This window comes from Mus pahari, chromosome 19 (assembly GCF_900095145.1).
Source record: "Mus pahari chromosome 19, PAHARI_EIJ_v1.1, whole genome shotgun sequence".
In the NCBI taxonomy this organism is placed as follows: domain Eukaryota; kingdom Metazoa; phylum Chordata; class Mammalia; order Rodentia; family Muridae; genus Mus; species Mus pahari.
This window is the reverse complement of record NC_034608.1, coordinates 276,858-289,762: the sequence shown is the minus strand read 5'-3', so window position 1 is coordinate 289,762 and position 12,905 is coordinate 276,858. Positions and strand designations below refer to the sequence as shown.

Sequence of the window (12,905 nt, the reverse complement as noted above, 5' to 3'; positions counted from 1 at the left end):
GCAGTCAGAGGACTATCAAGAGATCTGGGTTGGTTTTTGTTTTGTATTGACCTTAACCTTGTCATTTCTTGTCCTCATACAGGGACTGAATTATAATATGGTGCTTAAATTAAGCAACCTAAATCTGCTGGGCAGTGATGGCGCACACCTTTAATCCCAGCACGTGGGAGACAGAGGCAGGCAGATTTCTGAGTTCGAGGCCAGCCTGATCTATAGACTGAATTCCAGGATAGCCAGGGCTACACAGAAAAACCCTGTCTCGAAAAAAAAAAAAAACAAAAAAAAACAAACAAACAAAAACAAACAAACAAAAAAAAACAAAGCAAAACAAAAAAAAAAACAACCCAAAACCCCTAAATATAACCTAAATAACTTAATTTTGCCAACCCCCCTCCTCTTTCAGAGAGCCCTCAAACTCTTCACAGCCAATGATGACCTTAAACTCCTGGTCCTTCTGCTTCCACTTCTGAACGTCACCACGCCTGGCACTCAGACTTGGGCATGCTAGGTAGGAATTACTCAAGCCGCCTAGCTACACCCCCACCCCCATCCTTCCGTAGTTTTTGTTTGCTTGGCTTTTTTTTTTTTTTTTTTTTTTGAGACAGTTTCTCTGTGTAGCTCTGGCTGTCCTGGAACTCCCTCTGTAGACCAGGCTGGCCTCCAACTCAGAGCTCTGCCTGTCTTTTTCTGCCTCTCGAGTGTTGAGCATTCCCACTGTAGCCCGATGACACCAGGAGTGGGTTCTCTCCTTCTATGTAGTAACGTTTGCCTAGAACTTGCAGCAATCCTCTGGCCTGTCTCCCAAGTCTGGAATTACAAACCTGTTCATGTGGTATACGGTTTTTGAAGACACAGGTATCACAGTGTAGTCCTCGCTGTCCTAGAACTCACAGTCCTGTCTGCCTCTGCTTCCGGAGTACTAGGACTGAAGGTATGTGCTATCACAACTGGCAAGAACTAGTCAGAAAAACAGTACTTCACCCTTAAGAGAAACCATGAGCTCCTTTCTTCCAGTCCCCTCCCTTTAGTGAGACACAGACGTGTTTGAAATAAAGTTTATTGATATTTACATATGATACACGGTAAATAACAGAGCCAGGCCCCCCACCCCACCGGTTCCCCACCCTTATTGCTTCCCTCCCCCCTCCCCTAGACTCATTAAAAATCGCTGCGTAAAGACAGGTTATAACTGCTGCTGTTCTCCCTCCCCCCTCCCACCTAAGATGCAAACTAAAAGCCCCCGTCCCTCCCCTGCCCCCCTCCCCCCACCCCGGGGCCGTTCTGGTTCCGTGTGTTAACTCTGTGCTCCCTCGCCCCTCCTCCCCTAACAAAGGGAGTGGGGTGGGCGGTTTTCTGGCGACCTCCCCCGCCCCCCCCCAGTCTGTCCAAGGGGGAGACCAGGCCCTTGAAAGAGGCCAGAGTTTGGGGATTTGAGGTGGGAAGAGGGACATGGATGAGAGGGAGTACCAGAAAATGGAAGACAGAGGTTTTGGGGGGTGCTAACCCCCGCTACTGCCCCTCCCTCCCCCGAAAGAGCCTCGAGGGGGAAGAGGCTGGCACAGGTATGGAGATAGCATGAGGGACCCTCCCTCCACCCTGGGGTCCCATCCTTGTTTGGTGTGAGAGGCTGGATGCACCTAGGGGCTTCGGATGAGCAGGTGGAGAGAGGAAAAGATAAGTGGGAAGGGGAGGTGGGAGAGGGAAAGGCAGAGGAGGAGGAAGAAGTGGGGGGGGGAGGAAGAAGAAGAATACATTAGAAGAAAGAAAGAAGGTCACCTTCCAGAGGAGAAAAGAGAGAAAATGGAGTCTCCGGGAGGCAACAGAAAGGTCAAGGTCAGTCATAGTCATATCCCTATAGGCTGAGCAAGCTTATCCCCACCCGCCGCCACCAGCGACCTGCAGGGCACCTGGTGGTGTGCCAGGAGAGAACGGAGGGGTAGTTCCAGGGCATTCCAGCGGCTGCCACACCCACTCTCCAGCCCAGCACCCCTACCCGGAAGCGGGAGTCTGGCAGAGTTGGGGGAGCTAGGTGCAAGATACCGCCGGAAGATAGTAAGCTCGGTTGGAATTAACCGGTGGGGAGGGACCTCAGGGAAAGGCTCACGGGGGCGAGGTGAGGAAGGAAGCATGTGGAAGTATAATGAATCAATGAGGAGAGATTGGGGAAAGGGTGGAGCCGTTGAAATGAGGATGATGGGTAGGAGCTTGGAGATGGCACAGCATCCCTCAGCCTAGAGTTCCTTGAGGAATTGGGGCTTCATGGGTGAGGCGCGGGAGAGGGGAGGGAGGAAGAGGAAAGGGAGGGACTCCAGCCTCAGCACGGCGAAGTGGAGATGTGGAGGTGGTCCGGGTACTTGATGGCCGGAGGGTAATTTTGCGTCATCTGAATGGAGACGTCGCTAGAGATGTCGGAAGGGCTGCGGCCTCGACGCCACGCCTCGGGCTGCAGAAACTGGCCGGAGTAGTCGGAGCAGTCGCTGAGACGCGGTCGGTAGAAGGCCGGGTGCGGGCGATACATCTCCTCCTCCGCGTAGCGCTTGGTGAACAAGTACACCGACATGACTCCGGCCCCCTGTGGCAAGGCACAGTCAGAATCCCAGAGGCAGCACCCTGCTGCCTTCTTTATCAGAGCCCAGGAGTCACAGCTGCATATCATCCCAAGACCTCAGCAAAACCCAAGAGGCCCAGCCCTCATTTCCTCCAGGACCCAGGGATTAGAACCCATCTCCCTCATAGTACAGGCACCTCTCCCCATCCAGTCTCTTTTTTCCTGGACCCAGGAATCACACAGCCAAACACTCCCAGCTTTAAAGCAGAGAGATGGGTCCCCTGGCTCTCTTCTTTCCCAGGAACGAGGGCTTCCCCATCTCCCTCCAAAACCTCTACCCATGAATTTTCCCTCCTAAGACCCCCAGGACCGAGGTAGGACTCCTAGGCTCTTTCCTCTCAGAGACCCAGAGATGACAGCCACCGTCCTCCACCTTCCTCATAACCCACAGCGTTCTTTTCCTCCTGGGCACAAGAATCAGACCGTCCTCTGTCAGGGAGTCCTGCCCCAGAGCTACTCCTTTCCCAGGACCTGGGACTCCCACCTCTAAGACCTAGGAAGGTCTCAACTTAAGGATTTTTCTCTCCTCAAATCCAAAGGCACTATCTTCAGTTCTCCATCTGCTCCAGACTCCCAGGAGCTGGAATCCCCCTAACACCAGCACCGTCACCCATCCCCCCACTCCGAACCCGCCCCACCTCCGGCTTCGAATTGGCAGCCTGGGCCCAATACATCACCTCTTTGAGAAGAAAAGAGGAAGCAGCGAAGGCAAAGGACCACCCGTAGCGATAGTGAAAGTACTGCTCAGAGCTGCTGGGCCTGTTCATGACCTCGTCGTTGATGCTGGAGATGTACAGGACCAAGCCCACCACCAAGGAGAGGCCTGAGGGAAGAAGGATGCCAGGACCTTGAGAAGGGAGCACTCCCAACCGCTCAGTGCTTCCCTCTCAGCCCTCTGCCTTATATCTCGGACTTGCCTTAGCCCACTCTCCCCAAAATGCTATGCAACTGTTCTATGTCTGAACAATGCCCATAGCCCCTCACTGGGGGATCCTAGGCAGATGCTCTTATTACTGAAACCTTCCCCCAACCCCGCCCCGCCACCCCACTACACCCCCCATCCTACACACACACACACACACACAGACTCTCTGTAGAGGATTCTAGGCAAGCGCACTTGCTGAGTCATAAGCCTAGCACCTCACTGGTGGGATCAAGAGAAGAATTGGATCAGTGAGTTTCTGGCCCTCGATGGTGAATCCTAGGAAGGTACTCTACCACTGAGCCATGTCACCAGCCTCTCACTGGTGGATTCTGTGAAGGAACTCTGCACCTGAGCCATGCATCCACACTGGTGGAATCTAGGTGAGAGTTCTATCACTGGGCCTTGATCCCTAACTTGTAAATTCTAGGCAGGAGCTCTACCACTGAGCTATATCCCCAGCCCTCTTTTCACTTTTTATTTTGAATCAGGGTCTCAGTAACTTGCCCAGACAGGCCTGGAACTTTTGAACCTCCTGTCACAGCCTCCCAAGTAGCTGTCATGACAAGGTTGGGCTTGGCTTCACTTGGTTTTGAACGACCTCCTGTTCCAGGCCTTGGCTGGGTGCAGAGAACCCAGAGAGGAATCCACCAGCTGCCCTCACCCCACCCCACGCCTGCCATCTGAGATCTCAGTGCACCTGGAAGGTGAAGGCAGGATAGTGACCACCCATTCTGTGCATAGTGACCTGTGCTACAAAGCTCATCTCACTGACGACCATGATGCGGTCCAGAAGAGGCACAGAGCCATCTGGGGTAAGAAGAACAAGAGAATCAAAGTAATGCGTTATCATCCAAGAGGATGGGATCCAGGGAAGGGGCATCTTTTTGAAGGGCTACATAAGGTAGAGAGCAATTCCATATGTCAACCTGTACACACACACACACACACACACACACACACAATTGTGTATATGCATATGCACAGAGCATAAGTGTTCTTAGGAGAGCTGGTGGCTGGTGAGATGGCTCAATGGTTAAGAACACTGGCTGCTCTTCCAGAGGATCTGGGTTTAAATCTCTGTACCACAGTGGCAGCTCACCACTGTCTATACCTCCTGTCCTAAGGAGCTGGTAAAATAAGCCAAGGAGATAAAAGTCATGGTAATATGTGAGTTGTGTTTTATGTGAAACATACCCCAAATGTTTAAAGTCTGTGAATTTCATGCCTATGAAATAGCTCAGTGGGTTAAAAAGTGCTTGCTGATGACCCTGAAGACCTGAGTTTGAACCCCAAGATATAAATGATAGAACTGGTTCCCACAAGTTGTCTTTTGACTTTTTTTTTTTTTTAAAGATTTATTTATTTATTATATGTAAGCACACTGTAGCTGTACACTCCAGAAGAGGGCGCCAGATCTTGTTACGGATGGATGTGAGCCACCATGTGGTTGCTGGGATTTGAACTCAGGACCTTCAGAAGAGCAATCAGGTGCTCTTACCTGCTGAGCCATCTCACCAGCCCCCCCCATCTTTTGACTTCTAAATGAGCAATACAGCACTTGCACATATCCCCCAATAAATAAATATAAAAGAAAACTGAATACTCTTTAGGGGCTAGAGAGATGTCTCAGCAGTTGCTTGTTGCTCAGTACGTGTTGCTCTTGCAGAGGATCCAGGTTCAGTTCCCAGCACCCATACTGTGGGTTACAACTGTCTGTAACTCCAGTTTCAAGGTATCTGATGCCCTCTTCTGTCCTCCACAGACACTGCACACACATGGTGCACAGACATACATGCAGAGAACACAAACCAACAACAACAACTACAAGTGAATTCATCCTTTAAAACAATCTTGATAATATCTCTCCAAGGAAATGAATACTACATATGCACAAACGAAGCCACACACACACACACAAACATATATATCCTCTTTTTTTTTGAGACTGGGTTTTTCTGTGTAGTCATGGCTGTTCTGGAACTTGCTCTGTAGACCAGACTAGCCTAAACTCAGAGATCTACCTGTCTCTGTCATCTCCTCAGTGCTGGGATTAAAGGCACGCACCACCACTGCCCGTCTTAATACTTTGCCATATTTTTCAATAATAATTATATATATTTATATTGTATATATTTATATAAATATATTTATATGTTTATATATATATATTTATATTTTTTTTACAAAAAAAAAAAAGGTCAAGGTCAGCCTAGACTATATGAGACTTTGTCTCCAAAATCCATCAGTCATTCAATAAATAAAATGTAAAATGAAAGAAAACACAAAATGTGCATAAAAATATATAGAATATTCTTTTTTTTTTTTTTTTTTTTTTTTAAAAGATTTATTTATTTATTATATGTAAGTACACTGTAGCTGTCTTCAGACACTCCAGAAGAGGGCATCAGATCTTGTTACGGATGGTTGTGAGCCACCATGTGGTTGCTGGGATTTGAACTCTGGACCTTCGGAAGAGCAGTCGGGTGCTCTTACCCACTGAGCCATCTCACCAGCCCCAGAATATTCTTTTTTTTTATTTGTTGTTTTGAGAGTCTCTTTATGTAGTCCTAGCCATCCTGGAACTTACTATGTAGAACAGGCTAGCACCGAACTCATAGAAATCTTCATGCATCTGCCTCTCAAGCACTGGCGTAAAAAGTGTTTACTACCATACCTGGCTTAGAATGTGCTGCTAAGCATGAAAGAAGGGATCATCTTTTTTTTTTCTTTTTCTTTTTTTAAAGGTTTATTTATTATTATATATAAGTACACTGTAGCTGTCTTCAGACACCCCAGAAGAGGGCATCAGGTCTCATTACAGGTGGTTGTGAGCCACCATGTGGTTGCTGGGATTTGAACTCAGGACCTTCGGAAAAACAGTTGGTGCTCTTATTATTTGAGATACAAAGGAAGGGAATGATTAATAATTTTTTTTTAAAGGAATACAATAGAAGGGCTGAAGAGATGGCTCAGTGTTCAGTAGCACTTACTGCTCTTACACAGGACCCACCCACATATAAAAGTTCACGGCTAGGGGCTGGAGAGATAGCTAAGAGCACGAACTACTACTCTTCCAAAAGTCCTGAATTCAATTCCCAGCAACCACATGGTGGCTCACAACCATCTGTAATGGGATCTTATCCCCTCTTCAGGGATTTCCCCCTTCTTCTGGAGTGTCCTAAGACAGCAACAGTGTATATAAAGAAAAGAAATCTTTTTTAAAAAGTTCATGGCTAGCCTGATCCATTGTGAGTTCAAAGCCAACTTGAGCCACCTAGTAAAACCATTGTCAAAATAACAAAGTGGTGGGGGGGGGGCTAAGAGAGTGGCTTAGTGTTGGGGGCTAAAAGAGTGGCTTAGTGGTGGGGGCTAAGAGAGTGGCTTAGTGGTAGGATGCTTGCCTAGAATCCCCCAGTAAGGGGCAGGGAATGTGGAAGTGGAGGAGACTTGTCTAGCATGTGTGAGGCCCTAAATTCAATCCTCAGTGTTGAAATGGGGGGAAAAAACCAACCCAGCCCATGTGCATCTGCTTGTTTTTGCAAAACTAAGCCTGAGGAGGGAAGCTGACAAACAAGAGAGGCTGATTGCACCAGGGAGGAGGGAGAACAAGGAGCGGAGGAGAAGTACACACATTTGCAGGATTTTCATCCCTGGAATTATGTTAGTATTTTATACATTCAAGGAATAAACCCAAAGCCAGGTGTGATGGCGGAAAGCTTGCTGAATAGGGGGCGCGGGAGCTGGAGAACAGCCTGAGCTACGCAGCAGGCTCTGTCTCAACAGCAAAGCAAGCCAAAGCACGCAAACAAATGATAGCAACAAGAAGTAAATAACCCAAATTCTTTTTTTTTTCTTCTTCAAAACAGGGTTTCTCTGTGTAGCCCTGGCTGTCCTGGAACTCACTCTGTAGACCAGGCTGGCCTTGAACTCAGAAATCCACCAGTCTCTGCCTCCCAAGTGCTGGAATTAAAGGCGTGCGCCACCACTGCCCACCTATAACCCAAATTCTATACAGATTATTATTTTTTTTATTTGAAATATGGTCTCCACCTAGCCCAGACTGGGTAGAACTTGCTATGTAGCTAACTATGACTTTAACTTCTCTAATTCTCCTGCCTCCACCTCCTGGGGTGACAAGTGTGCACTGCCATGCCTGCCTTGTGCATTGCTGGGGAGGGAAACCTGGCTCTTCAATGCCAGACAAGCACTCTACAAACTGAGCCACATTGCAGCAACAGATCTGTACGTTTTTAATTGGGTAGAAAACATGGCTCATTGAGTCAAAGTGCCACACAAGCCTGATGACTTAAGTCCAATCCTGCAGAGACACGACTTCTGAAAGGTGTTGTCTGACCTCCACACTCAGTGACACAAGGAAGCTTGCATTCATGCCAACACATGTATAATAATAATCAGTAACATTAGACAATGAATAAATAAAATTAATAAAGGAATAGGAGAAAGAGTTTGTTTCAGTAACATACCCATCTACCCATGTATTTGGAACGGTAGTTACAAGTAACACATGTTTGACAATGCCAGTTGTGACAGCAGTTGTAAGTATCACCAACAGGGGCTGGGGAGATTGCTCAGAGGATCTGAGCAAGAGCACTGGGTGCTCTTTCCAAGGACTCTTGTTTGATTCCCAACGCCCACATGGCAGCTTACAACATCTATAACTGCAAGTCTAAAGGGATCTAACACTTCTGACTTCTAAAGTTACCTGTACTCATTCATGTACACATAACCACACACAGAGATAAGCATAATTGAAAATAAAATAAATATATTTTTTAAATCACCCAGAGATATTAAATCAAAGGATAAGAGAATCTCCTCATTGAATACCTACTTCCTACTGAAAGATTGAAAGCATCGTCCTCAGCTAGGAAGCTGGTGATTGCCCAGAATACACACAAGTCTTGTTTCTGATCCTAGCACCATATTATCCAGGCAATGGTGGTGCAGGTCTGTCACGCTAGCACCACTCTGTGAGAGAGGCAGGAAGATCAGATCAAGGCCAGCAATAACTACATAGTGAATTTGAGCCCAGGCCGGGATACATTAAACCCTGTCTCCAAACAAGCAAAGATAAGACACTTCCTTTACTGTGATTTCTTGACCCATCAGGCACCACTTTGAGCAAGCTATGATCACTGGTACCCAGCAGACAGACTCTCAGCGCCAGGTGTCAGAGGGTGAGTAAGCGTTCCTTCCTTCCTGTGGTGTTCCCACTGAAAATGTGTGACCTGAATCCGCTGGGATGAACATTGTGGGACTGCCCTCTACAATAAAAACGTCAACATGAAAGAGTAAAAGAAAAGTGACAGAACTTCATAAAAGATGAAGAGAGAGTCACTGGAGTACTCGGAGCTCCGTGGAGATGTGGCTAGGCTGTGCACGAGGGCACCAGGCCACTCTGGAAGTTAATGAAACCCGGGCGAACAGACCCCGAGAATCAGAGGTGAGATACCCCAGGGTTCTGAGTGGAGCCATCCTTCCTGTGCCGGCCACCATGAAAGCAGCAGCCACAGAATGTGCATTTGCCCAGAGAGTAGGTGACAGAAGCTGAGCTATGTGATGGTGGCCTTGAAGAGGGCTGTGGCCAAGAAAGACTGACACCTTCCCCCTAAACATTTATGCTACACAAACAAAAGCAAAAACAAAACAAAACAAACAAAAAAAAAAAACCACCAACAACAAAACAGAGGCAACTTGTCCTCATGTGCACTCTTTTTTTGGGGGGTGGGGTGGGTGAGGAGGAAACATTTTCTTCAGTGATGTAATCACTGGAGGAGAGCCCACACTCTGGTAAATCATCCCTCTACATGTTGTAGAAACACTGATAAAAATACAGAGGGTCACAATAAATAAATGAATAAACAGATAGGTAGATAGATAAATGCAACAAAACAAAAACCACGGACTGACAGGATGGCTCACCAGTTAAAAGAGCTTGCCGCCAAACTTGATAACCTCAGTTCGAGTCCTAGCTCCCACATAACTGAAGGAGAGAACTGGGTGCTGGTACATATGTGCACCCATGTAATAAAAAAAAAAAAAATTAAACACGAAAATAGAAAGTTTCTGCCCCCTGAATGATGGGATCAAAGGTTTGCATTACCATGTCAAGTTAAAAAAATAAATACAAAAATAGGAAAGTAATGAATTAGCTAGGAAGAAGGAGATCAATAAGTGGGAAAAGGACACTAGAGGTGATAACAAAGCCGGGCAGTGGTGGTGAACTCCTTTAATCCAGGTACTTAGGAGGCAGAGGCAGGCGGATCTCTGTGCGTTCAAGACCAGCCAGGTATACAGAGTGAGTTCCAGGACAGCCAGGGCTACACTGAGAAACCCTTGTCTTAAAAACAAAAATGGAAAACAAACAAACAGAAAACCCAAAGCTAAAATTCAGAGTTCAAGGATCCACAGTCACTGGGCAGTGGTAGCACATGCCTTTAATTCCAGCACTTGGGAGGCAGGAGCAAGGAGTTGGAGGCTAGCCTTCCAGCACTTGGGAGGCAGGAGCAAGGAGTTGGAGGCTAGCCTAGTCTACAAAGTGAGTTCCAGGGCAGCCATGACTGTTGCTACACAGAGAAACCCTGTCTCGAGGGTGGGGGTGGTAGGGGAATCCATATTCATTCAGGAGGCCTCTTCTGACCTTTTCCTGCTCTGAGTTGTGCAGATGATGGGCAGCCACACAAGAAGAAGGATGCTGAGCTGAAGGGAAGATTACTGAAAGGATGCTGCAGGCAAGCCCCGGGCAAGGAGCAACAAAAGGAAGAAGTACCCGGGTGTGGTGTGCGGTGGCTCATACCGCCAACCCTAGCACTCAGAAGGCCGAAGCAGGCAGATTCCTGTGAGTTGGAAGATATCTTGGACTACAGAATGAGACTCCTCTAAAACTCTAAAAACCTAAAAATAAAGTTAATAGTGGGCTGCAGACATGGCTCCGCAGGCCTGCGACCAAGCCTGATGACTTGAGTTCGATCCTCAAAACCCACACAGTGGAAGCAGAGAACTGACTCAAGCAAGTTGGCCTCCGACCTCCACTGAGGTTTCAGCTACTCCCTCCTGAGCCTCCCTGACAGCTGTATGCTCTGCTCCAGTTGTGTAAGGTCTTAGAAGATGCCAGGCAGTGTGCGGAGGTGAGGAGCTGGCTGAAGCTCCCTTTACGCAGCTCTGGGAAGCTGTAACACATGCTGGGATGAGGACTCTCAGTACATCTGCTTTGGGGGTCACCCACACTTCTACAGCCACATTCCGATAGGAAGTGCCCCCACTGACATACCTGCAAGTAACCCCTCACCCACCCTCCTGAAAATAAGCCCAAGAAACCCACAAGTTCCCTAAGCTAGAATTTAGGGTAGTCATTATTTTGGTCCTTCAGTGACGTCCTATCTCGAGAGAATAGACATTTGTTAACATCTGACCGAGAGAAGAGAATGCAAACACTGAGGAGATGCAACTACTTCCGAAAGAGAAGGACCACAAGGCTCATAGCTGCACTTTTTTCCTTCTTTTTGCCAATTGTGTTTAACCCAAATGCCATTCAAGCCCTAAGTCCAGGCATACCTTCCAGACTACAGAAGAGACAGGAAAGACAAACATTGCTAAGCAAGGAAACTGATAAATGCAGGGTGGGGGATATTCTACAGAAACCCTGCCCTGACGTATTCAGAATATGGTGCATGGATCAGAGATTAATCCTTGTGGCTGAGAGAGAGGGGGAAAGAGAGGGAGGGAGGGAGGGAGGGAGGGAAAAAGAGAGAGCTCGCCAGACACCAGATTACTGCATCTTCTGATAGAACCTTAATAGCCCCATCTATCATATAACCCAGCTTGGCCTTGAACTGTCAGTGTAGCCAAGGGATGACCTTGAGCTCCTGGTCCTTTTGTCCATCTCTGAAATGCTGGGATTACAGATGTGTGCCTAGCACACCCAACTTTAGGTAGTGGTGCTCTTGACAAAACAACAACAAGAAATCAAACTCAGACTTTCCCAAGCTTCTTCCAAAACCTAGTTTACAAAGACGGATGGACGTATCCAACCACAGCATTGAATGTCTTTAGAAAACCACAGAACAAGAGGATTCTACACCACAAATTGCCATGCCCCCCCCCAAATCCCACAAATGACAGGAAAGAAGGGGAGGAGGGAGGGAGGAAAAGAAGAAAGAAGGTGGCGAGGTGGCTCTTGAGGTAAAAGTGCTTGCTCCAAGGCTGATGACCTGAGTCCAATCCCTAAAGCCCACATGAAGGACAGAGAGAAACTCCCTTATGTCGGTTTCCTCTGTCCCCTTACAAGTGCCGTGGTGTACACCTGCACATCCATATCCACGGATAAATAAATGTAATAATATTTTTATTATTACATGTTTGAGCTCAAAGGAGGCTTTGGAGAGCTATCAGCCAAATGCCCATGTGTAATTTACATACTGATTTGCAACATGCTCACAGAGAAAAGGCATTTATGAGACCAGTGTGTGTCAGAGGAGGGGGGATGAACAGTAAGTAGGCATTAGACGGCATTAAGCTAACTCTCTTGGCTTTGTTCGTTCGGGCTTTGTCATGGTACCGTGGCCAACGTGGAGGGTGTAAATACAAGAGTACTTCTCTCTCGGAGGCATACTAAAATACACAAGGACAAAATAAGTTGCTGATGTCTGTGCCTGGCTTTAAAATAAGGCAGAAGTACGGAAAGGGGACATTGCAGTGTTTGACTAAAAAAAGATCCGCCATATGCTGGCAATTGTGAGAACCAAATGAAGGGCGCATAGGATTTCCTTATACTATTTTTTCCGTATTTAAAAAGTCAGTGTTGGAGTGGGGCAGGAAAGGAATGGCAGAACACTACAGTATACACCAAAGAAAAGACTTATTAACCAAGTAAAATCCTTGGTCAAATCCTGGCTCTGAGGGAAAACTTAAAAACCAAAACCAGCCTTTGTCTTTTTTTCCCCCATACTGTTGAACCCAGAGTCTCTAGGAGGCATGTCCACAATCCCCGAGCAACTTTACCAACCCCAGAAAGATGTTCTCAAAACAAACGGGATAGTAAGAAAATGGATTGAGAAAGCTGGGCCAGCAAGAAGGCTCGGTGGGTAAAAGTGCTTGTTACGCCTGATGACCTGAGTTCCTATCCTAGGTTCCACGGGATGGAAGGGGAAAACCGCCTCCCAAAAGTTGCCCTCTGACCTTCACACGTGGCAGGTCACACATGTATGTGCACGTGCATACACACTGTATAAATATTTGTAAATTTTGAAAAACAGAAAAAAACAGATACGGGAGAGCCGGGCATGGTGGCACAAGCCTTTAATCCCAGCACTCGGGAGGCAGAGGCAGGCAGATTTCTGAGTTCAAGGCCAG

At 47.3% G+C, this 12,905-nt stretch overlaps 1 protein-coding gene across 1 annotated transcript in view; it reads right to left on the bottom strand.

Annotated features, from left to right (window-relative positions):
- Positions 1–1,041: 1,041 nt before the first annotated feature.
- Cacng7 (calcium voltage-gated channel auxiliary subunit gamma 7) overlaps positions 1,042–12,905 on the bottom strand; it is a 30,970-nt gene continuing 19,106 nt past the window's right edge. The window contains exons 5-6 of the mRNA XM_021219073.2: positions 3,286–3,431; positions 1,042–2,572 (exon numbers count right to left, since the gene is read on the bottom strand). Coding sequence (XP_021074732.1) covers positions 2,315–2,572; positions 3,286–3,431 — 404 coding nt within the window. The 3' untranslated portion in view covers positions 1,042–2,314. The remainder of the gene's footprint in view (positions 2,573–3,285; positions 3,432–12,905) is intronic.